The sequence below is a fragment of the Melanotaenia boesemani genome, chromosome 2, assembly GCF_017639745.1.
Source record: "Melanotaenia boesemani isolate fMelBoe1 chromosome 2, fMelBoe1.pri, whole genome shotgun sequence".
Lineage (NCBI taxonomy): Eukaryota > Metazoa > Chordata > Actinopteri > Atheriniformes > Melanotaeniidae > Melanotaenia > Melanotaenia boesemani.
The window spans coordinates 24,357,947-24,383,420 of NC_055683.1; the positions used below are offsets into that span (position 1 = coordinate 24,357,947).

Consider the following 25,474-nt stretch of genomic DNA (forward strand, 5'->3'; position numbering starts at 1 on the left):
CTATTCACAGAATTGCACACTTTATAATATCCATTCCTTCAGGTATATTTTCTGTCACAGAATGAGATGTTAGATGATGGTAAAAATAAATTAAAACAAAACATCCACTTTTATTTGTTCTTCCTCTGATCCTGTTCAGGTTTTAAATGGTGTCCAGCATGAAGAATGTGTTGTCTGTCATCACTATATCACTGATGTAGGGGTTTATGTTCACCCAGCAGAGCTGAAGCCCAGCTGCAAACACCTGCTCACTTGCTCCAAATCTTTTCCTGTCACCACAAATGCTCTTTTTCTCTTTTCAGACCTTCATATCCTTGATCCTTTTGCTGCCCACAGTGCCTAAAGCAACACAAGTGCTGCCACTGATGGTTAAAAATAGCTCCATAAGAGCAGAGTTCCCTTTGCTTCTGCAGAAGGGCCACAGTAGATGTAGGGTTACACAGCGGATGTATCCATCTCCGCTCACACATCACATGGGGGGTTGGGCAGGAACGCATTGCTAAAAGTGAATGCATCCATTCAGGGAAGCTCTGCGTGGTGCATTATAGTTGTGAGCTCATATACTGTGTCATAAAAGGACCGGTAAATGGAGGATCATTTGAGCCTTTATGGCTTGGTTTCTGTAAGATTATACAACAGCTAAAAATATCTGATATGCTGATACATCTCCTGAGAGAATATATTTCGAGCAGCAGGTGATAAATCCACTCTAAACTACAAGTTTGTTTTGTTGCACCAGAGTAAATGTTGTGACCATTCATACATATATACATTGCATGCACAGCTAAATATATATGTGACACATGGGAGCCCTGAGCAGAACCACACACGGCTGCTAATGGCCTCTTCTGTTGGTGCTTAGGCTCGCTCCTAATCTAATTACAGCTTCTGCCTGGCTAAACATCGACATTTTCCTACACCACCTTCCCCCTGGGACTGTTTAGAAGCTTTTCAATAAAAGACTCAAGAGGAAAAGCCTTTCATCATGAGCCAAGAACTTTTTATAGCATTTTACTGTCCAGCGATCTAAATAACCTCCTTCATCTAACATTCCTCTCATCTTTTTCAGTGTGGCAAAGGAGCAGAAAACTTTGACAAGTTTTTCACACGTACCCAGCCTGTGCTGACCCCGCCGGATCAGCTGGTCATTGCCAACATCGACCAGAGCGAGTTTGCCGGCTTCTCCTTCATCAACGCTCAGTTTATCCATCCATCTCTGCACAGCGTGGTATGAGGAGTAAGCAAAGCGTGAGAAAAAAAAAGCATGACTGTCACTGAATACAGGATCCTTCAATCCAAGCATCCCTTCTGTCAACAGACTCCTATCATCTTCTAGTGTTGCGTCTAATAGTAATCAATACCTGTGCACAGAATTGACTGAAGAGAGGGGAGTAAAATGTAATGAATGTTGCAGTGAGTACAGTCTGAGAAGAGAGAGAAAAATGACATGGCACTGATCATTTAGCGTCTCATTCTTCTTTATTCTGATTCTGTATTTACAAACCTTCAGCTGTAGCTTTTATCACACCTACAGCCTTTATCTTGTGAATGAATGTGTCTCAGTATCAGTTACTATCTCTTTTTAAGTTAAAATTCCATTTTTATTTACATCCCACTCATGTTCCCCATCTTCCAACGCAACTAGCTGCAATGCACGACAAGAACGGAACATGATTTTCTGCTCTGTCCTGGCTTTATCTACTTCTGAATTGTTACAAGTGTATATTATATTTCTATAAACAAAAAGAGGTAGTATACTGTTACATGAGTGCCAAAGTAGAGGTGGAAGAATACATTTTTATCGCAGTTCTAATGGTCCTTGTAATGTTTTTTCTTTTCCCCTCTGGCCTTTCCTGACTGTGTCAAGACACTAAAAAAACCCTTAAACAGGGGCTGTTTATATCTGTTGTTTTGTAGGACGTGTAACTACAGTTTATCTAACTCAGCGTGGAGAAACCGAAGCAAATCCTGTCATTGTTTGCAAGCTGTCCAGGCCTTTTCAGTGCAGCAGATGTTGCCTGCAGTGGATAAGGATGTAAGAGTCAGAAGATTGTGGACTGTGTTCCTAAGTATTAAGATGCTATTTCCATATGCACAAAAGAGATCTCTGTTGCATGCTTATTTTCTGACTCTGTATGAGCTGTAGAGTCTAGGATGCAGTACACGTCTAGTATCATTGTAAAGTTTAGTATTACAATATGAGCTCTGTTAATATATAACTGTTGTATGTTTATCTTAAAGAAAAAAAAATTCATTGGAATAAAAGGTTTTGTTTCTGTTTTATGTTCTGTTTAGCTCCACTTTAATGTCCAGAGATGTCTAACCCTCTATTGTAAGTCAACATTTTCTTTTCTTTTCTTTCTTTCTTTTTTTTTTTTTTTGTAAATATATTTCAAAGAGATGTTTCAAAAATAGAAGTTGCAGATTTTATACAACAAACTGAATGTGCTTTTTGAAATTTCTATGTTTAGAATTACCCTAAAAAGAGACATGAACACAGACAGACATATATAAATATATATATATATATAAAGTTTGGCTGAATCTTTGGTAGCTTTGGTATCAGCAAACCCTGTTAAATGTATATTAACTATTTATCCAGTGTTTTATACTACTCAGTGTCCTATAGAAAATATGCAGCACTTAGTGTGCGTGAAACTGTCGAATGCCCTCTTGCCTTGGTCTTCTCAGGGCTGACTCCTTCTGTAACAAACTGAAATCAAAACCATGTTAACGGTGTGAGGACTCCAGAGACCCCTGTGGCCAAAATGTGTCCTTTCTTTATATATCGTGTGCATGCGTGAGGCAAGGCTTGATCTAAGCATGGGAAAGACCCCTGCATGACACAGAGATCCCTGCCGTGAAACCTGCTGTGGAGTTTCGCATCTTGTTGCCCTGAGTGAGACAACCAACCAGCATCGTGCGCTTTTTCTGCTCATGTGTCTCCCTACTTGTTGTCCTGTAGCCCGACCTGTTTGGCTAAAAAGCTGAATTATAAACAGACAAATGTGTTTAAATTGCTTAAAATAACTGTTTTTTTGTTCACTGGTGCCAAACACAATATTTCTTTCCAGTGTGTCCAATGTACTTACTTTTACTTTCTTGTTTTTAACTACGAAGATATACTAAGTTATAATAGTGAGACTTAGAAATAAATAAATAAAACAAACTGCCAAAATTAGTTAAAAACACCACAGCTCTTACCCAAGTGTTATTTAGTTAATATGTTGTCTGATTTTTCATCACATACATCTGGACCAAAATGAGTTCTTTAAGGTTAAACCGAATGTTTACATGTCTCACATTGAGAATCCATATCAGAGAAGAGATTAGAAAAAAAAAGAAAAAAAAAAACACTTTTGAACCCATGACAGAGTTAATCAAATGGCACGTCAGTCAGGGTACAGAACCACTACAGGCTATAATTAGAGCCACATGGTTGTTTATATGGTTCTTTCACCTTCCCTGCTTTGTTAACCCGATTCTTTGTGTTCCTCTGTTCATTGTGGTACGATGGATACTGTATATAAATAAAGTATGAAATACATATTACAGATTTTGCTGCTTGCTTTTATTATGGGAATGATTTAGTGTATCTAAACTGTTGCATGCAAATAAGCATGCAATATTGCATCTTTTGACCCTTGAGCCCTGTACCTATTTTTGCTAAGCTTCTGTTTGAAAAATCACATACCAATGAAATTAATACTTTTCTGCAATTAATATGATTAATATGATCATTTCTTTTAAATAGTGCAGCTGTAGCTTGAAACCTCAATCAAATCATAATAGAATACATGAATATTATTTCTTGAAAAGACTCTGGTGAAATGAGGCAGAACAAAATGAGTGACGTTTTAGTACAGATGGCTGAAGTGAGGTCTTCAGAATTTTGGGAAACACCCTCACATCTTGATGCTGCCACCACCATGCTTGTTTCAGTCTGGGAGTCAGACTCCAAAGGGACTGCAGTGATGGCTGTCACGAGGTATAGTTTGTGTGTTTGATCTACAAGTGCTTGTTTTCCCGCACATCTTTCTACAGCCTCACCTTCTGTCGAAGCCCAGGAGAGCTGTCCTTGGTGCTGAAACATTCACACTTTTGCCACTTTAAAGGAAATGACATTAACCTACATTTATGTCTTTATATTTAATATACCCCAAACCAAGCACCTTAAAACACAGCGATTAGCCTTTTAAATTGCTATTTTGTCTTCAAAAGAGAGGCGGTTCCCCATGGCCATGTGAACTCCTATTTTCTGTCTCTCTCTCTCAGTTTTTGCATTCAGCGGCAGAAAGCAGGCAGCACAGCAGGACTAGGCGCCTTTCTCACTTCTTCCTGTTGGACTGAAGCACCTGCACGCAACAGCACCGTCTCCCTCCTTTTCACCGCTTTACTTTACGCCTCTCTGAAGGAATTTGTTTTTAAATCGACTAACCACCGCCGGCTTTTCGGGTCAAGTCAACCCTTCAGCAGACAAACAACAGCAGGAAGATATTTTATTTATTTATTTGTTTATTCATTTATTTATTTATTTTAATCCCCAAATTTGAGCGTAATTTTTAATCCAAGTTCCGGACGAATTTCAAACAGGTAGGGGGAAACTGTATGAAGCGCAATCAGACATTATTGCAAATTACATGCGACGCATTTCTTGCATATTTTTGCCTACATATTTAGCTCCTCCTTCCAACGTGGACTTCTGAGGTATATTTCTGTTTAACATCTTTATTCTGTTCGTGGATTGAGTATGTTTATGAAGTATTACACCCTTACTTAGGTAGCTATCATCTACATCTAGTTTGCATGTTGAGGATTTCAGTTCAGCTCATTATTGTTTCATCACAAAATATTAAAGAGCAGCAGCAGAAACTCTTTCTGTTTTTAGTTACAAGTTCTTTAAATGACTGTTCAATACATTTCACACACATTGTTGATGATGTATTTAAGCAAACTATTGATGAAGTCTCCATTTCAACCACTACACCCCTATAAATATTAGTGTGAGAAGAAGTCCATCTTTTTTTTCCACTTATAACCGCAAACACAGAGTCTTTTGTTTTTCTACAATAACAATCAGCTGCTGAAGCAGTTTATAAATATTTCAAATCAGGTTTTAGCCATTTATTTTAAATATCATATTAATATTAACTTTCTCAGACTGTGGCTTTTTGTAAAGTGTATTCTTGAAGAAATGACTCTGTTTCATCTGAGATTAATTAGAGTGAGGGGCATCTTGGTGAGCTTTACTTATGGTTTAGGATCTGAGCAGATAATCACGATGTTTCCAGTTGGAATCAATCAAGTGTCCTTGAACTCCTGGTAACACTCCACAGTAAGTACCCAAGGTAATAAAAAACTGCTGATGTTGCACATAACAAGCGAGGGACTGAGTGTGGATGAGCTCCAGTCAAGCTCATTATCTATGAATATAGACTTCTTTAAAGTAACTGAGGTACCTTTAGATGATTTTTAAATGGTTTTTATTATTATATGACGATCTTATAAAATACAACCAATACACCCTTTAGGCAGCTGAAATTGCAGTAGCTCTCCTTCATGCATTTAGAGACATTTCATGTATATGACTGTTATATATTTTGCAAAAGAAGCTTATCATCCGTAAACATTTGGCTTGTTTCTGATAGTGTGACCTCTAATTGACCTCAGTTCTCACCCAGTTATCTAAATCTTCTCCTAGTCTCTCTTTAAATGATGCCTTACTATTTGATCAGTCAACCTAGTCCACTCCTGTGAACGCTTTTAAGAAAAGACCAGCTTTTCCCCCTGCAGCTAGATTTGTATCTGTAAAATTTAGAGAAAAAAAGAAGGTTGTGGATTTTAAATATTGAGACCATTTGTATTCAGAGTTGTAGACTATAGCACAGTCTAGAGGCTCACATGACTCTTCCTTTTATGGCAGGTTAGAGTTAGACGGGACATGGACAGAATTAGAAATGACTGTAACTATAAAGAAAAAGAAATAGTGTAGAAAGTTGAATCATCATTGTTTCCCACGCATGCGTGAAACTGAGACATAAGACATTGAAGATGTTATCGACTCCTTCACCTGGCTGTCTAACATTTCATAAACTGCTTATTATGAGTAAGTTCAACTTTCTAAATTTCAGAAAACTCTGTGCAATATTGTGTGGGAAAGTTTAGTGCATCTTCTTCAATTCTTTATCTGAAGGTCCATATTTCATTCTTTTTCCCTCAGTCCTCCCACCTTTTCCCTCAGCTCACAAAGCACCCACACACTCATACACCTCAGAAGAATTTCATCAGTGCAAACCCAGTGAGAGAATAGTATGAAGCGCCTGCTGCTTTGTTCAGACAAAGACTCTGCAAACCTTGATAGTTTGTTGTGGGTTTGTGAGAATCTGAACATTGCTCATCAATGGTCTAAATAAGAGTAAAAGAGGCTAAACAAGGTGAAAGCTTGGTAGTTAAATTCAATGTAGACATATTTCTGTCCCAGTTCACTGGCGTAAGTAATAAATACATTGCTAACATGAGTGTATTAACCAGGGAGCATTAGTACAGTCTGGCAATAAAGTTAATTATTTGACTTTGAGTGTAGGAGGATTTTTTTAAAAAATGCAGGTTATTGACTGTGAATGTGCCCCAAAACACATACACACAAAGACAAATAAAAATGTAAAATCTTTAATAATACCATGAAATGAAGAGTTAAACTTATAAATGTTTTTTTAAGTATACATGATAAACTATAAGCCTGGTTTTGTCCAAAGGGTCATTAACAGGCTACATTTAATGTTAATAGTTAATGTTAGTGTTAATGTTAATAAATCAGACACTTCAATGTGGATTCTGTTGATCTCTGATATTTACACATGTTGCATTTAGTTCATAAACACAAAATGGATAATATATTGGTTTTAAATGACTGCATTCTGCAATATTATTTCATCCATTCACATCCATTGAAACGACTGGATTCATGTCTGTATTAAATGCTATTATAACTTCTACATTTTATGGCTTCCTTGTTGTTTTGCATGTTTGTCTTTGAGCTCCCATATCCATTTGCTTTCAGAGTCCCATGAGTAAACCTTCCTCCATGTCTCCTCTTTCCTCCAGATTGCTCCAGCAACATTCTCTTAATTTTGACCAACAGCTGCTGGAAGCCATGAGCGCTTGCAGCAGGAAGGCTCTGACTTTACTCAGCAGTGTCTTTGCAATCAGCGGCCTGGGGCTGCTGGGAGTGGCAGTGAGCACAGATTACTGGCTGTATCTAGAGGAAGGCGTCATTATGCCTCTGAACCAGAGCGCTGACATCAAGACTTCCCTGCACTCCGGCCTGTGGAGAGTCTGCTTCCTGGCTGGTTAGTAGCATGGATTTCTGTGTGTCATGGCAAACTTGACAGCCTTGTCATTTGTGAATCAGGACTGTGGCATTGATGATGGCACTCAGTTTTACAGTGTCACTTTTAAACATGTTCAATCTGTAACTGTGGCTGCAGAAAAAAGCCGATCCTATCACACTGACATATCATCACTGCAGCTGCCAGCTTTGACAGTCACACAAAATGACATTCACAGTGACTTCATCAGAGTGTGTCTGAGCATGTGTATGTGTGAAAGATGGGCTATGATTAAGTGTGAAATTGAAGTTGCAAAGTGATAGAAAAACACCAGAAAGACTGAAAGTGAGTCCAGTGTTAGCCACATACACACAAACACAGCAACAACCTTCAGAAACAGATGTCATCTCATCATGCTGCAGAGAGGATGATGCCAGCTGGTGTCTGTGTGACACTGACTGTGAAACTCGTCACAGGATGTGATGTAACTCACACTAATGTAAAGAAAAAAAAGCAGAGGTTGAGAACTTGGCAGCTGAATGAGAAAAGGGAAATCCACATGTAAATCAGTGGCCGCTGAAAACAGCCGTTCAGTGATATCAGTACCTGAACCAGTTGGTATATCTGTATGTGTTTGTCTACGTTTATGCAGTAATGTGTTTACATTGCTTGCTTCTTAGTGTTTTGTTCATGCAACAAATTAAATGGAAAGTTGACATTGCCAGATGTTGCTGAAATGTTTGGTCACATCTGGAAAGAACTTGTTATAAGTACATTTGGGAGTGGTTATGTTTTTTCTCTCATGAGTTCAAAAGCACCAATATGGTGGGTAACCTCTACTTTATGTAGCATCTTATCTAATTTGTATGGATCTCCATTTTTAGGCGTTATGTACCAGAGTTTGTTTGTTGCCACTTACAATACACCCAGACCAAGAACAATTTTAAACTTTGTATTTAATAAGGGGCTGCATGGTGTCCTGGTTAGCACCACTGCCTCAGAGCAAGAAGGTTCCTGGTCTGAACTTCAGCGAGGTCTTTTCTGTGTGGAGTTTGCAAGTTCTCTTTAGGTATTCCAGCTTCCTCCCACAGTCCAAAAGCACATTTATTAAGTTACTTGGTGTCGCTAAATGGTCATGGACTGATTATTACAGTGGCTACTTGTCTCTCTGTGTTGACCGTGCAATGGATTTGTTATTTGGCCAGGGTGTACCTACCTCTTGCCTAGTAGCAGCTGGGACAGTCACCAGCTCCTCTGTGGTCCTGCATTGGAATATACAGGTATAAACAAAGGATGGATTTGAAAATTAACTGTGTTATTTACAGTACATTTGGAGGCTTTCAAAATGTTCAGGCAGTCTCTATGCTTAAACTGAGCTTAGCTGCAGACTTTACATTGTTATACAGACATGATAAGCACTGATTCTCAGGGGTCTTTTTTTTCTACAGTTCTTGTAACTCCCGCTCTCATTGTGTTTCCATGTTTTACCATAACTTGACATCGTTAGCCCCTTTTACACATGCATGCATGTCAGTTAATAACGTAACTGCTTTGTTGCCATTTTGACCAGTTGCGTCATGTTTCCGGCCCTCTTGTTCCTATTACTGCACCATATAAGGTCATGTGTGGGGTGGCTGTAGGACCAACATTATGTCGAAGATTGGGAAATAAAGTATTTAGTGAGAATATTATGAATTACTCAACTTTACAAAGTCTGGGCAAAATCACACTGGAAAGCTGACAGCTGAAAACGTTATTTGAGGCAATGTTCAAGCATGGAGAAACATTCAAAGAAAGTAAATGAGGCAGCGGGTAGAAGAGGAAAGGTCCAAACCAAATCTTGGAAGGGAGCAGAACAAACAGGAGTAACTGTATAGGGAAGAGTTATCAAACACCGGTGTGAAGAATTCAACTGATTAAACACAGATGGGAAAACTAAAGACAGGAAGCAATGCTAACTGGCATGCACAAGAAATAAACAGGCCAAAATTAAACAGGAAGTGATGAAACAGAAACTTCAAACACAGAAAGATTCACAAATAAGATTCTCGATTTGTCCTTGTTACTGGAAAAATAGGTAGAAATAGATGACAGGAGACTAATATTTCTTCAGCTGGATTGGGCAGTTTATAGTGTTGTGCATATGAAGTAGAAAGCTGTCTATATACAACCAATTATATCCCAGTAAGCTCTGCAGACCTCCAGATGCTTCCACACTGTGACAAATAATCTCAAAAAATGACTCACACTCAACAGAGGTGTGGGATTTGCCACTATCTGTCTTCAATATGTCCAATTTTCCTCTGCTTTCATTGTGGCTAAATCCTTCTTGAACTTTATTTTTACCTTACCAGTCCTTCCCACGAGAGCAACAGAATTTCTCACGTCATTTTTGGTCATCTTTGCAGAAAACTTGTGTTTCTTTGACCTGTGGAGATAACATGTTCCAACTCTTTCGCTGTATTTTAAGTTTCTGTCTCTTGCTTTTACAGGTGACGAGTCAGGCCGCTGTTTTACCATTGAGTACATCATGCCTATGAGCATCCAGCTGACATCAGAGTCCACAGTGAATGTGCTCAGTGAGTTGGAAGAACATAAACTGCCCCTTTGAATGGTCTATTTCAGGCCATTTATGCAACCAGCTGGAGTATTTCTATGGCAAAACCTTGTTTGTTTTTAATACCACTGCATTTAGAAATGCACCACCTGAATGCAGCGTGACAGAAGAGTCTGAGTCATCTGAAACCTTGTCCTGCCTGTGGCTCCAGAATACTTATTTCCTCCTCAGACAATCCACTTTATAAGTCCTTCAGCGTAGCTCAATGTCAAAGCTCAACAGAAGGAGAAATCACTTTAGCGAGTCATTTTGATTAGCTCTAAATTTGTGCTGTGATTTTGTGTGGAAAAGACATAGTGGCAAAGGAGCAAATGTTAATAATCAGTTCACATTAAATTTTTATTTCGGCACTTGCATTATTACTGCCTCCCAAGAAAAGTCTTCTTTCTTTGTCTTTCATTCAAACGAATCAATCAAGCATCTTTTCAAGACCCACAAAGCTAAGTGTTTATCATGATATGATAACTTGACATCAACCTGCCCTGTGCTATAAAAGCTCTCATTCTGGAGCTAGAAACACTTAATGAATAAGATCGTGTTTAATGAGGGACTCACTTGAACATGTTATCCTTTTTATTAAATTTGATGAAAATAAAAAGTTAAATTCTGGAGTTTTATTGGGATGAAAGAACCATGAAGCCATATAAATAGGAAGATGGAGTTTGATGAATAAAATGAATTTTTCAATCAAATCAAAAAGACTCAAAGCTAGTAATAATACAACAAAAAATATAAAACAAAAGCATCAAAATGGGCAAAATCCACCAAGAAGTATATATCTTAGAGCCATGGCTGTACAAGCTATAGATAATAACTGTGAAATTAAAAAAAAAATGAAACATCTTTTTAGTCTTGATAATGCTTTAACGTTTCTGCAACACCTTTAAATTTCCTTTTGTCCTATTTTGGGAATTTTAAGGAATGAAAAATGTCAACAAATAAATGCATTTATCTAGGGTAATTTTATTTCTAGATTTATTGCTAAAGAAATAATACATAAGGGAAAATCTGACAGGTAAGTCACTGCAGGTGGGCTGATAGAAACGGAGCAGGTATGAGATGGTAAATTAGGGAAGAAAAACAAGATAACTGAGGACATCTAGGGGCTATGACTGAGCTATACACATAAAAATAAGCCTCTTAAAAAGGAGAAATTTACAAAGCAGATGAGAAGCAAGCAAGAAATAAAACTCACTGAAATGTATTAAATGAAATGATTAAGAAATAACACAAACTGAAATTAAAACTGATTCAAATGTAAGAAAAAGAAGGAAAAAAACTGCAACTTATTTTAAACATTTAAACTCATGTGAGAGTTCAGTCCTAGATCTGGAGAAGGTGATGAGCTAAAAGCTTATTAAGGGATCCATTAGAGCTAGGATCCTTCTAGACATTAAAAATCTGTATAATTAGGGGTCTTTGAATGTTCTCTCCAGCATTAATAATCTTCATGTTTAGTCATCCACTCTGTCTTCACAGCAATATTCCTCTCTAGTTGCCTTTAGCATTTAGTGGACAGAGTTGATGGTCTCTAACTGCTGTATGAATTCTTCAGAATATTTGTCTCTGTGCATTACCACCAACTCCTCCACTATCAGCTGGTTTAATTTTTATATTGTTGCCTAAAATCAAATTTCTAAACAGTTTTAGTTCTTAGGTTCAAAGTACTTTTTTTTGGTAAAAACAGGAAGAAAAGCATTAGATACAGGAAGTTGGACGATGGTTTGAAAGAGATGCTCGGGGTAATTATAATATCTCTTGGGTTAGACTGGTGGTGTTTTATCATCCCACATTTTGTAAATGGAGAACATTAATTATATGTTTTTAACTACACCACACACACACACACACACACACACATATTTATGTATCTTTGTGATTAATTGATTTTAATCAATGCAGAGGGTTTAGAGATTGTACATGCCTAACATCTACTGTCGGTTAAACATCAACTGTCCTCTTCCTCAGAGATGATACGCTCAGCGACTCCGTTTCCTCTGGTCAGCCTTTTTTTCATGTTCATCGGTTTTGTCCTCAACAATATTGGGCATGTCCGTCCTCACCGCACCATCCTGGCGTTTGTCTCTGGAATCTTCTTCATCCTGTCAGGTACTCGGACCTCCCCTCCTCTGAATCCTTTCTTGCCATGTTTTGTCTCTTGTTCATCTTTGACTGACTGAACTTATTTAACCTCTCAGGTCTTGCTCTGGTTGTTGGTTTAGTGCTGTACATCTCCAGTATAAACGACGAGATGCTGAACAGGACAAAGAGCAGCGAGGCTTATTTTTCATATAAGTATGGCTGGTCCTTTGCCTTTGCTGCCCTCTCATTTCTGCTCACTGAGGTGAGACACTGACTGTAAAAGCAAGACTGTTTTTCAGCAGTTAATCAGTGCTGGAGTTTCTGCAGAAAATAATCACAGTTACACATTTACAGAAACATAAAGCTTTCTATTTACATACATTTAATCAAAACATACACAATATTATAGCTTTCCATAAGCTCTAACCATTTAGATGCCTGACAGAAAAGTGTGTTGAATGGATAAAAACTGTATGAATAAATAAATAAGTGCTCATTGCCATCTAGTGGTCATCATGAGAACTGCATAGTTACAAAAAGGCTTAGGGAGGTCCTGAGTTAAGTAATTTGCAGCCCAAAATAAAAGGAAAAGACTTACTTAAAAGAATAGATATGACATGTGTGACATATTATCATGTGGTACACACACAGAACAGTAACATTAGCTTTGGGGTTTTGTAATTATGCTCATATTTTCATCAGTTTACCAACATATAAAAGATACAGAAAGTCTTTGCACACAAACAGTTTAATCTGTGTTTGTTACTTGCTGTTGAAATAATCAATGAGTTATTATTCATTTATTTTGCTAGCCATTTTCTACACATCACTTTTTTCCTTTGGATCTTTTCTCTTTGCAGAGTGCAGGCGTCATGTCTGTCTATCTGTTCATGAAGCGCTATACAGCAGAAGAAATCTACCAGCCTCGTCACCCCAATTTCTACCGCCCTCGCCTCAGCAACTGCTCTGACCACTCCAGTCAGTTCCTCCACCCAGAGGCCTGGTCGCGTGGACGGAGCCCCTCAGACATCTCAAGTGAAACTTCCCTCCAGATGAATGTCAGCTACCCTGCCCTGCTTAAATGTCCTGACTATGACCAGGTGTCATCTTCGCCCTGCTGAGGGGAATATTCACAAAAGCAAAGGCCACCTAAGGATCATTCAAGGGTCTCATATGATCAAAAGGCCTGGAGAGCACAAAGTTTACTTTAGAAAGAAGACACAAGTCAAATGATTTACTGAGTTTGGTCTATTATGGAAGTGGCCAAAGAACATGAGCCAGTTGTAGTTTTGTATTAGGTCAGAAAAGCCTTTTTTTTCTATTGTAGCCAAAACTACAGTATATTTCTTGATAGGGGCGAAGTCTGCAGATTTTAGAACTACAGTGTTAGTCTTTCTGCAAAGATACAAAGCATTAAAGTCTTATAACTGTTTCTTTTTTTTAGATTGTTTAATGTAAAATACATTTAAACTTTATCTGTATTGTATCTGTGCATTTACCTTTCAATGCTTCTTACTTTTTCTCTTTTTGTGATGTCTTGTCTTTTTTTTTTTTTTTTTTGCAGGAAATAGATGTTTGAATGTTTTAGGATCTTTTTATTCTAGCACTCAGCTCTGGCAGCATTCCTGCATCACTACAATAACTTGAGATGCACAAGATGCACAATGTATCTGTGGTCAATGTTTCATTGACTGATAAGAAAGATTTTTATTTAGATCGATAGTGATTTTTTTATTCCCTGATGGGAACCTTTTTGGTTCAGATGCACAGCGGCGTGCAGTCACTCATCTTAATGAGCAACATGGTCATACTGGAATTTAAAATGTCTTGACAGTCTCATTAATTCAGTCAAGTTTAATATTAATTCTTATTTTTTAATTTATAAAATTCCTGTTAGGTTCTTGTTTTGGTATCTGCAACAACAAACATAAACAGTTATTCATTAGCCCTTCCTCCCTCTCAACGAAAAAATAAAAACTAAATTTCTCCTTCAGATAAATGGAACTTTCACACAAAACAAAAACAAGACATCTTTCAGTTCTTATACGTCTATATGAAAATTCAATCCAGCCTACTTAAAAGTTCTACATGAATTTCACCATCCAAACCACAGATATTTCTTTTATATGTGTACCAGTGCGTCCGCAAGATGTCTCATTCCCCTTCGCCTTCAAAAGCTTTTTATATGATGTGTGTCTTTATGTAAAGACAAGGCTGCTTATATTTTGAGTGTTGCTCATGGTGAAGCTACTGTGCTGTAGCTAAAGAATTGTTGAGTCTGTTGATGATTAACCTGTAAAATAAACAGTTAACATATAACAGTGTGATGTGTTGGCCTTTTTCCTGATTTACAGAAGCTGTTTTAAACATGTACACTAGGATGCAGTGTTTTATTGTTTTTGAGTCAGCTGCTTTTGATATTAACAGTTAAAATGCAGATGTAATGTGTGATGCAAGATATTTGACATGCAAACTCACTGCTGACTTTCAATGTCTACTACTGTGCAAAAGTCTTAAGACAGCCCTAATTTCTTTTTATTTCACTTGTAGTGACTTAGATTTTCTTGCAAACTTTTAAGTGAGCAGTATCTCTTTAGGTTATCTGAATGGTTTTTTTAGAATTGTTCTTTGGAAATTGACTGTTTTTTCACTCCTTTTTAGACCAGTCTGTCTCTGACTATTTTGAGGAATACATTTTTAAGCCACTTGACACTGATGTATGAATCATTTGGGCATAAAATAAAGACATGTACATCATGTTGTGCACACACACTGTGTCTGCTCACACAACAGTATTGCAGACTATTTAAAACAGACTTTTTACTGTAGAAACAAACACATTTTATTTTCTAGCAGGAAAACGGTCTTTAGGAACGATGAATTCTCCCCAGAGCCTAGGCCTCTACATTACTGAAGCCTTGTGGGATCAATTTGAACAAAAGGCTGTGAACATCCAAGGAAGAGCTTTTGAAAGTCCTTGAAGAAGCCTAAATATTCTGGAAGACTACGTAAAGTAATTACAAGAAAGCTTATCAAAGAGGATTCAGGCTGTGCAGAAGAATAATGGTGGTCATATCAAATACTGACTTTTCCCTTTATGCACTGTTTTTCAATTTACAATTGACATGTTCCAATAAATGATTTCATCCAATTCCTATTTACTTGGCAACATAAGAAATGGGGGCTGAAGACTTTTGAACAGTACTGTAATTAGTGATATAATTTAATATGCATTTATTGATTATATAGTGATTTATGCAAAACAAATTAAGCTTTGTGCTGAAAAAACCAACGACTATTCTCTTATATTTCCAGAGTAACAGTACACAGAACGTTCATTTTTTACTTAAAATGAATTTTACATTATTACTCAGACCTCTGTATTCAACAAAGTCCCCAGTAGAGGGCGCCATCTTTCCACTCATTTTGCTCCATATCTTCTTGTGTTTATCTTGATGGTTTACCTGGTTTTGTTCAGGTAGAATTTCTGAACTTCATGCAGAACTGGAGGTGATATAAGCTTGTCAGAGGAAAAGGTCTTGAGTGTTTCATAAATCACAGCTCGTTTTTTACGCAAGCAAGTAGGTCAAGATGAGCGTCAATAATGAATACGCTGTAAATCTGCTATAAGCTTTATGTATACTTTATGTAGATACATGTAATGTACGTGACCAATAGCTTTTACAGAGAATATAAAAGTTAACACAGCTACGTGCCCACACAGGGCAGTAGAAGATAATATTGAGCTCTGCCTACAAGGCATTCATTTTATTTTACAATCACATAGAAAACTATTGGTGTTTTTGACATCATCATCATCATCATCAGCATATCAATTATATTTTCATCATCACTTCTATTACCTCACCAATGTCATCATCATTAACATTAAACATCATATTCACTAGAATCTTTATAATTGCTATAAATACAACCATCTTCTCACTCATCAGTCATGGCTTTTTAACAGCTTAGTCACAGTTCTGACCAAAGTTCTCTTCATCATCATCATCATCATCATCATCATAACTGTTGTTAGCATATATCTTCTGATGATTATGTTTAAGGCTTTTGCAAAGAAGACCCCAAACTTCAACTGATGCAAACTTGTTACACAGAGTGTGCATACTACAACAAAGAGACCAGAAACCTATACATGGTAATATATACATACATAACTTATATTGAACATTTACAGGTGGTATTAAACCATTTCACAAAATGAAAATAAATACAAAAATGATAGCTGATTTGTATTTAGGAATTCTTAAAGAGGAACACAAAAGCAAGCAAGGATCTTCAAGGTTACAAATGCAAACAGGATCACAACAATACATCAACCTTCACTAACATAGGCAATAAAGAAGAATAAAGGAAAAAAAAAAAAGCTTAATCAAACTGGTACCTGTTGTTTTTTAGTTAAACCAACCTTTGGACTGAACTGAAAAGACTCAAATTAAAGTTATATTCCTTAAGTTGTTCATCAAATCAGATCTTGTTCTGATCATTTTTAACATTTTAGGTAATACAACATGTTTGGAAATGTTACTCTAGTGTTATTTCCTCATATTTAGTTTGTCAGCTTTCTGACAACAACACTTAAACAGCCCGTTAAAGCTTTGATAGATATTTTTACATACGACTATATCTGAGTGTCGGGGACATTTAACACAAAAGAAGTTCCCCAGATTGTAAATGTGTGTATAAGTTTATCTTTTTTTGTTTTTAGGTGAAAGTTTGGTAAACTGGTGTATAAATGAGTGAATAACCAGCTGATAAGTCTTAAGGATTACAACTTTAGGTCCAAAAAGCAAGTTTAATCTGAATCCTCGGCAAAAGCACCATTGCTAACAAATTAAAATAAAAAGTATGCACATTTCCAAAATCTTTGCTCAATGTAGATAAATGAAATCAGTCCAGCTGACTCAAGACGGCAATCCTTTGTTTAAAACCGAAATGTAAGCCGTGTTTTTCTGAGGTTACTCTGAGCAGGGCACCTGGAGAGAAAAATCCAGCACCAGAGTGAGATGACTACACGGTCCAGCTGAGGTTATACTGCACTGATTCAACCACCGTCCCTCAAACATGTCCCTCTGTCGTCTCATTGTATCTTTCTTAAGTGTGTTTTATCCCCAAAGTTGATTAACATCCATCTGAAAGCTGATACTGAACTTGAACTTTGATTAAAGCACAGTGGAGGCAACATTTGCATCACTTATGCACCCATACTGTAGATGCTGTGTGCACTGACAACATGCACACTGCTACACACACACAAACACAAACATCTTGGTTTATAATAACCCACACACATGCATGTGCACCTGAAACATGGCAGTTGTGCTTAAGGGGACATACAGAAATTATGACCCTAAGTAGGGATGTAGGGGAGAAATATGAGATGAAGGAAACACAAACAGGCTGGTTGGTTATTTTGCTGCTCTGTGTTAGAACCAAGTGCACATTTTTGCATTTCCTGGAGTTCTGCTGTTCCCTCTGTAGTGTGTGATGTCCTCCCAGCAAGTGCAGATAACTTGTAGACAGTCCAGGGAAGAAACTGAGGTTTGGCTTCCAGTCCAGACAGTCATTTCTGAGGTGAACAAGAATTCCAGTGTGCAGTTTAAATGTTCATGAACTGAAGGAGTGAAAGATGGAGGGGTTTGGAGGTTGACAAGATTGTCACTTTCACTTCTTGTTGGCGATGCGCCTCTTCCTGGTGGCCAACATGTCATAGAAAGGGTCTCTGCTAATGCTGGCCCTAAAGAAGCCAATCAAAGGAGACAGTGATGAAATAAATAAGGCCACATGAGAGGAGGGTCTCAAACAACTTTGATATGGAAATGTAGACACATTTATACGGACCCCTGCCATAACTAGATCGGAAAAAAAAAGAAGAAAGTTTGTGCAGTGACCTAGTTTGGTTTCCATGGTTTCAGAAAACGAGCCCCCCGCCTCCCAAGTTTTTTTTTCCTTGGTACTCTGGTTTGCTGGAACCTCTCGTGAGTTCCCTGTTCCAGAACTCTGCCAAGAACGTAGTGAAACATACAATTGCATACTTTCCTCCTCGCTCCCCAGCAGGTTTATTGGCCTGAAGGTGAGCAAACAATGACGCTTGAGATTACCGGCTCTTCTCCGTTCCCTTGCCCTCTTTTTTTTTTTTTAAGCGGCAGCTCACAATGAAAGCGAGTGAGTCAGGAAGCCATTTGGGCTCTGTTGAGAAGCCCAGTTTCACGGCTGCTAAATCCTGTTAGCACCAGCACAAAGCGAGAAGAGGCTCAACCCCCCACTGCGGATATCTCTGATTCCCTTTGTAGCGCCACACGTTCAAGAATGAGCCTGCATACGATGACTATGTCTCTTTTTTATGAAACAATGACCCCACTGTTGAGTGATCAAATCCAAGCAAGACTGCCATGATTAATTCAACATGTTCTCCTTTTTTGTTATTGAAAACATGGAAAAAAGAAAACTTGACATGTCTAATGGAATGGAAAATCTAAAATGATATACTTTTTACTTTTACAAAAGCATGCATTAAATCAGATCGACACCCAGAAGTGAATGAGTTTGCCAGGAATCATCTGAGTCTGTGTATGTGACTCAAGATAAGCAGATACACTTAAGGGGTGTAGGTTTATAGAATGTGTCATTTCTATAAAAAGCCTCAACATAACCGAAGCTTCCACGGCCACAAATGCATCAACCAACTTTGGAGTTGCCTCTTCTGGACAGGCTTGCTGGCTCACCCCTGCTCAGCAGTGACTTATCCCCAATCATTTTCCCTGTGAATACTCTTTGAAGGTATGGAGAAAATAGGAGGAGAGATTGCACTATATTCCGGTTTGCAAGTGCTTTGTTCTGCTGAGCCAACTCACTTCGATATTGCACCATTGTCTCTGCAGGAATTTTAAGAGCTTCCAGCATTAAGGTTACGAACAGCAGTGCTGTTATTAGTGTGAGAGCTATTTATAGTATCTAACTGAAAGAAACCACACCTATACTGTCTGTTTTACTGTTTTTCAAGTTTATCCAAACTTTTGACTGATGCTATATAAGCAACTATTTCTCCTCATATTTTGAAATATGTATATATGAAACTTCATTTCATTGCCGAACAGCGCGGGGTCGGGCATTCTTTGCATAACTGATAAAGGACTTATGCAGCGATGCAGGTGGTTTAAAAAGCTGTAGATTGTTGCAGATTCTTGCTGCGGAGGCTCTGGCCAGCACCATGGTGAACATCAGTTCTTGGACACATGTAGAAATAAATTGTATGCTGGCATTTTTTGGGGATGCTTTCATTCGAACCAAAATGTGAAGGGACCTACAGATGTAAAGCTGCATTAGCAGCGTAGATATATTCTTAGTGATGCCTTCATCAACCATCCATTTTCCATTTCCACTTTATTAATTCAGGGTCACATGGGGGCTGGAACCTATCCCAGCTGCCATCAAGTGAGCATGCATGGACAAAAATCCATGAACATTCACTCCTAACACCAACTTTGAATCACCAGTTAACTTAACATGCATGTTTTTGGCCTGGCGAAGAAAGCCTGAGTACCCAAATGAACCCACATATGAACAGGGCGGACATGCCAGCTCAACATATAGGCTCTGCCCGAGATTCAAACCAGAAACCTTACTGCTGTGAGATGACAGTCAGCTTTTCAATTTTTACCTGATTGATCCTGAGATCTATTCTTTAAAACTTAATCAAATAAAAAACAAATAACTCTGTTGTGACAGAATCTTAGATGAACACAATATGAAATCAGTATTTCATTAAATATGTTTGATATATTGAACTTAATACAAAAAGTAAAAGTACAAAAACTATAAACTGTTATTGGGACAAATCTTACTTAATGGATTTAATCCACTCCTCTTTCTCCTCAGGTGTGGGTGCTGATATCCTGTATACCACATGGTTGCCCTCGACAACACGCCCATCTGCCTCCGTCTTGCAGGCTTTGATCACCTGGCCTTTGTGATTGGGGTTGTAGAGCTCAAAGCAGTTCTACATGAAGGACACAGAGTCGATAACGAGCTTTGACCAAGGAATGTTTTAACACTGGGGATATTTTCTAAACCTGGTAACCAAGGCACGACAGATATATGAAGAAAAGCTGTGGTCTCTAATGAGGTGCCACTCACAGGTTTCCTGGGCTCCTCCACTTCCCTGATGCTCAGATTCTCCAGTGGGATGATCCCACGAGGCTCCTTATCCTGCAGGAGAGAAAGACAAGAGGCAACAACATGTGAGGATGGAGAAAGAAGTAAGAGAGAGGAATTGATTAGAAAATAAAAAAGTAATCAGGAAAGAGCACAGAGTAGAATAGCAACAAAGTGAGAGAGAAGCAAAAAGAGAAAAAATGGAGGAAACAAACAGTGCATCTAAAAGGTCACCCAAGATGTTGTTATGAGGCAAATAAATAGATAAAATAAGAAAAAAATATCAAGGGCATTTGTTTTTGTTTCAAGAATAAAAAGTCCACATTGACATGTTGTCAGCAGCGTGTTTTTCTCCTCTCGTCCTCACTGCTCTTTTTACTGGACCAGATAATTTGTGCATGCAGCAGTCAGACTAGAGGACAGGACATAATGATAGTGTCCTGAAGGATAATACCAGGGTAGAGAGAGGACGTTGCTGATGCTGTAGTAAGCGCACAGAAACACTGACAGTCTTCAAGCGCTACTAACAGTAAAGGCTGCTAATAGATATTCAGTGGGGTAAAATCCAGGAATTAATAACTGAGCTAGCATTACACTAATATGATCAGCACAAACATGCACAATTATAAAGATGTCTTGGAATGAGACTCACAGTTGTGTATTCGAAGTAGTAAAGGCAGTTGTCCGTCAGGATGAACCACCGTCTCTTCCAGGTTTTCACTCGGCCTCCTGACAGGAAGGGAAAGAGGAGACAGGAAGTGACACAATGGCCGCAGTGACAGACTGGCTGTCTCCCATCAGGAAAAAGAGCAGGATATGCAACATTCTTTAATGAGACCGACCCACATCCTCCGTGTTTTCTTCTTTAAACGTTACATTCATACTACAAACTAGTGGAGTGCTATAATTTAATTTCCTCTGGTCGCCCACTACCAACCACATTAACACGTCATGTGATGCATAAATGCTTCTGATATTCCACATGCCACTGAAAAGTCAATTAGTGGGTTTCCTGTGATTCTGCTACCTTGTTTTTTGTGTCCAGTCCTACATGCTTGATTAGGTTTAATGCACTTAATTTTGACAGCATACAGTACTGAAACTAATTTTTTTAAATAAATGCAGCCTGAAATCTAACACCACAATCTCACCTAACTTCAAGCTTAGTTAAATGATGACTCCAGCAGCTATAAATTATTTCATACTTTGCCTATTCATTTTTCAAGAGCACAGGATAAAATCTCATTGGCTCTCAGAAGAGCTGAGCAAACTCAGCACTTGATATGAACCCAGCAAGGCACTCAATGTGCAAAAACAACCTCACACAAACCAAACCCCACAGCTACCATTTCATGCATTAACTAATGCACCCCCCCCCCTCCTAAAAAAAATGATCAAAATGAAAAGCGAGTGCAAATGTCCAACACGCTTGTTTGAAGCAGAATTCAGCCTCTGGCAGTGATAGCAGAACCTGGAGTTGGAAGAAACCACCAGAAATGTAAAGCAGAGAGACAGAGGAAGCTCTCGAAGCAGGACACCGGGGTCTTGTGTGTATACGATGCATACCTGTGTTCATGTGTGTGCACTTATTGAACTTTCTGATTTGTTTTTTTTTTCCACTGCAGCATTTCCTTTCTATTTTCTTGGTCCTTCACAAGAGCCTACATGAGTCACACACTATTACAAAAGCTCTGTGCTTCTACATATCAATAGACTCTGGCTATTGAATTAGCATGGCCAAATTTCCGCTCTGCATAGAGAGATTTACTAAAAAGGCATTTATTCCTCCTCATCCTCCAGGGTTTATTTTTAGAGAGTTAAATTAGAAATATTTTTGTGAGAACTTGTGCGGGAAATGGCTTCAGGAAAGGAACCGTACCAGAATGTAATCATGTTAGGTCTGTGAGCAACAATGGGGCTATTTGCATTCGTGCTCACGAGCTTGATGAGGCCACAGAGACGTTACACAGAGTTAGAAGAATGTGCAGGTCAAAGCCAGGTGTGTGTGCGTGTGTAAACACGTAATAAACCTAACCACCTGCAGTGAGTTTGCCCTTTAACCCATGACAAACAGCACCCAGGCTACTAAACATTCATTATGTTCAATAATAAAACTAAGTGTTAAAAAAAGGACATAAATGAACAGTGATAAGATCCTATGTAAGAATGTAGGGACTGCTGGAGAAACGGCTAAGTAATGAAGTGAGGTTCAAATAAAAAACACATGGAGTCAAGCAGGAAGAAATTGCAAAAGAGCACATGCGTGCACCAGTTATACATCCCCTGGCTTACATACACAAAGTAATGTTTCCTCCATAAATTAAGATGCTTTCCACAGGTTCCAGATTTCTAAATGGTGCACAACCAAAAACAATGCATGCGACATTTGTCATGGTCTTTGTAGGAGAACTGAATATGCAATGAGAGTGTTCATATGTAGCAATGGACCATAACATATTAAAAAAGCAAAACAAACAAAAAAAACAACAACTTTATCTTAGATAATTTTTTTAGACCACTCCAGTATGCCTAGAGTGTAAGTCAACCAACTATCCAAGTTCTCTTAGTGAAGGAAATGTGGATAAACATCTTAGAATAAATGTTATGCCTTAATATTAATACCACTTTAATCATTATAAATAATAATCTGATTTTACTTTTAAAGTAATGACTTCTTTCTACAGTTGTACATATTTAAACAGTTGTTGTTCCAGCTCAGTTACATGAAATAAACAGGTAATTGCCAGATGTGATTAAGAGCACACAGTGCTTAAACTAAGGCAGAGCTATTTTTTTGACAGACATGTCCTCACTGGCTTATTAACATCATTAACTTTACTGAAGTCTCTGGTTTAACCCAAACAGTCATTTCTCCTAAACCATAAGTCAATAAAAGAAGCTTCATTAGACTCTAAAAGCCAGAAGTTTAGGGTAGAGCTCTCCTGTTTGAGCCATTTCACGTCCACAACTTGGACTTTATTATTTATCATAAGGTTGCTGGGTGTAAAAGTAAACACAAGTTTACACTGCTCTCCTTATTAGAACATTTTATTAACTTCCATTCATTGTATACACTAACCTGAAACAATACAGGTTAAAGCTTAATCCTGACCATAATAAAGATCTCAGAAATGACCTTCTTGGGGTAACTTTAGGTCACAGCTTGTTGTCAAAAGAAAAGTGGGCACACTGTTGTTTCACTGCAAATTCTGATGTAATAATTAAATAGGGGTGTAAGCTCATTGTTACAGTTTTCATTTAGATTGGAGACATTTTGTATAATCTAATTCAAAACTGGCTCTAGTTACACAGGAAAGCATTCATTACGTTTTCAGGGGATTATCTTATTACTGTACAATGTGCTCCTGAAAGACTCTGGGTCTTGACATTGATGTGAATGTTACTTTGACCTCACCATCTAAAAGCTGAGGATCAAACAAACTTTTCAGGACACTGGACACCAGAAAATCAGCTCAGGAACCATATATGTAAACTCAAAACTCCTCATATGCCAGTGTGATATGACTGGACAGCCCCAGAAGCCCTCTGTCTGTGGCTATTTTAATGGTTTACCATTTTTCAGTATTGGTGAACTTTGGAAGTGCACAAGAGTAAAATGCCACCAGGTTTTCAAGCCAGACAAAGCATCTAAAGAAACATCTAGAATGTCAAAAGTTTGAGATAAAAATTAGTCTTGCAAGTTTTCCATTTTCATTCAACAATGTTGAAGTTTCTTTGGTAAATTTAGGAATCTCACCTTCATCTGGTTCCCATAAAATCTGACTCTTGATATTTCAAGAAACAAACCTTCAGTAGGTAAAAAAAATGCAACCAGCTTACTGTGTCTGAAGCATGATGCCTAGCCTCTGCTTTGCATGAAAATGCTTTGCTATCATACAAACTATGTAGGAATAAAGTCACAGGTGAAGAACAAAAACTGCACAAGTAAGTGAATCCAGGACATCCTGCCGTCTGTCAGCAGCCAAATGCAGGGAGACTCACACTAACCTAATTTGAGCAGCCAGCCTTCTCTGTCTGGGTTGAAGAACGTGTGCGTCAGGTCATTCCCATCATCCTCTGGGATCTTAAAGGGTTCGCTTTTGATGCTGTCGTATAGATTCTGGAAAGAAAAAGCGACAAGGCAAAATGTTGATGTCTCAGTTAGTGGCATTTGACTTTCTGCTTCACAAAGGATTCTTTTGTATTTTCTAGAACATAAATTTATATTCAGTAAAATCCACTTTTTACACTTCGACCAGAAGAATGTTTCAAATGCATACTATGCAGTTTGTTTTATGACAGCCTAACAAACTAATTAAGTCAAAGCTCTCACCCTGAGTAGCTCCTCTGGGAGGTCTCCCCCCTCATTGATCCCTCTGTTCATGGAGATGAAGCGCTCCACTGGGGGCTTGTCTCTGACGTTGGGATTATGAAGGCTGGTGTTCAGCATAATAATGGCAAATGATAGGACGTAGCAGGTGTCTGTGGAGGTAATTGCACAACGAGTTACTGGGAAACTAACTGCTGCGCAAGGCAACATCTATGTGTGTGTGCTTGTTCTTCCTGCTGGCATTTAGCTCATGTACTGGTGATTTATAAGCAAGCAATATATCAATTCATTTTCTAATCAACAAATTTAGAATTCTGTCAAATAAATAAAACAGAATTTAATCAACAAAAAGCCTCTTTTTCTTCTATACACACAGTGCTCTGAAGCCAAGTGTCCCTGCAGTCATGACCTCACAGAAACACACACATATCCACGGTCCACTGCTCTTACAACTCCACATCATAACTCCTGCTCAAGTCATCCTCCACCTCATCCATCTACACACCAACTGCTCCAGTCAACATCCTCTGTGCTGTAATTTATAGCACTGTCTTGAAGGATGACCAATATCTTAGTCTGGGTGTGTCACCAATGCACCACATCAATATTCATGACCTGAGCTGTCACCCGTGTCCTCGCTAAAGACAGGAGCTGCAGACGATGCACAACAAGACTCTACTAATGGCCGCTACTGACCAGAGATCAATTCCATTATCACTGCTGGAGACACGGATACTGATTACACTGGGATTAGTTAGCAACCTGCTAAATGAACAACATGTTCAACTAAAGTGGACAATTGAACTCAGGCCCAGACTCATTAAGCAGCCTCTCTGAACATGTATGTCTATGTGCAGGGAAAAAGTGATTGAAGTAAATCCTCAGTTGTGGTCACATGGTAAGATTTATACAGGACTAACAGGTCCAGCTCTCTAGTGGGAG

At 38.3% G+C, this 25,474-nt stretch overlaps 3 protein-coding genes across 5 annotated transcripts in view; 2 read left to right on the plus strand and 1 right to left on the minus strand.

Annotated features, from left to right (window-relative positions):
* The window catches only part of prkcab (protein kinase C, alpha, b), a 110,045-nt gene extending 106,493 nt beyond the window's left edge, over positions 1–3,552 (plus strand). For both annotated transcript variants that reach the window (XM_041995896.1, XM_041995906.1), the window contains one exon: positions 1,070–3,552. In XM_041995896.1, the coding sequence (XP_041851830.1) occupies positions 1,070–1,234 (165 nt within the window). In that variant the 3' untranslated portion in view covers positions 1,235–3,552. The remainder of the gene's footprint in view (positions 1–1,069) is intronic.
* A 644-nt stretch (positions 3,553–4,196) lies between these two features.
* On the plus strand, positions 4,197–13,412 carry cacng5b (calcium channel, voltage-dependent, gamma subunit 5b). Its single transcript, XM_041995923.1, has 7 exons — positions 4,197–4,593; positions 4,681–4,707; positions 7,105–7,349; positions 9,821–9,907; positions 11,914–12,054; positions 12,144–12,289; positions 12,888–13,412. Exons 3-7 carry the CDS (start codon positions 7,154–7,156, stop codon positions 13,146–13,148), a joined length of 831 nt encoding a protein of 276 aa, XP_041851857.1. The 5' UTR covers positions 4,197–4,593; positions 4,681–4,707; positions 7,105–7,153; the 3' UTR covers positions 13,149–13,412.
* A 2,237-nt stretch (positions 13,413–15,649) lies between these two features.
* LOC121632244 (cytohesin-3-like) overlaps positions 15,650–25,474 on the minus strand; it is a 36,202-nt gene continuing 26,377 nt past the window's right edge. For both annotated transcript variants that reach the window (XM_041973537.1, XM_041973527.1), the window contains exons 8-13: positions 24,536–24,684; positions 24,211–24,322; positions 20,855–20,931; positions 20,185–20,256; positions 19,893–20,047; positions 15,650–17,785 (exon numbers count right to left, since the gene is read on the minus strand). In XM_041973537.1, the coding sequence (XP_041829471.1) occupies positions 17,713–17,785; positions 19,893–20,047; positions 20,185–20,256; positions 20,855–20,931; positions 24,211–24,322; positions 24,536–24,684 (638 nt within the window). In that variant the 3' untranslated portion in view covers positions 15,650–17,712. The remainder of the gene's footprint in view (positions 17,786–19,892; positions 20,048–20,184; positions 20,257–20,854; positions 20,932–24,210; positions 24,323–24,535; positions 24,685–25,474) is intronic.

Coding starts and splice junctions, on each gene's coding strand:
- cacng5b (XM_041995923.1), top strand. CDS start 7,154: ATGAGCGCTTGCAGCAGGAAGGCTCTGACTTTACTCAGCAGTGTCTTT. Junction 12,055..12,143: donor AATCTTCTTCATCCTGTCAG/GTACTCGGACCT, acceptor TTAACCTCTCAG/GTCTTGCTCTGGTTGTTGGT. Junction 12,290..12,887: donor TCTCATTTCTGCTCACTGAG/GTGAGACACTGA, acceptor TTCTCTTTGCAG/AGTGCAGGCGTCATGTCTGT.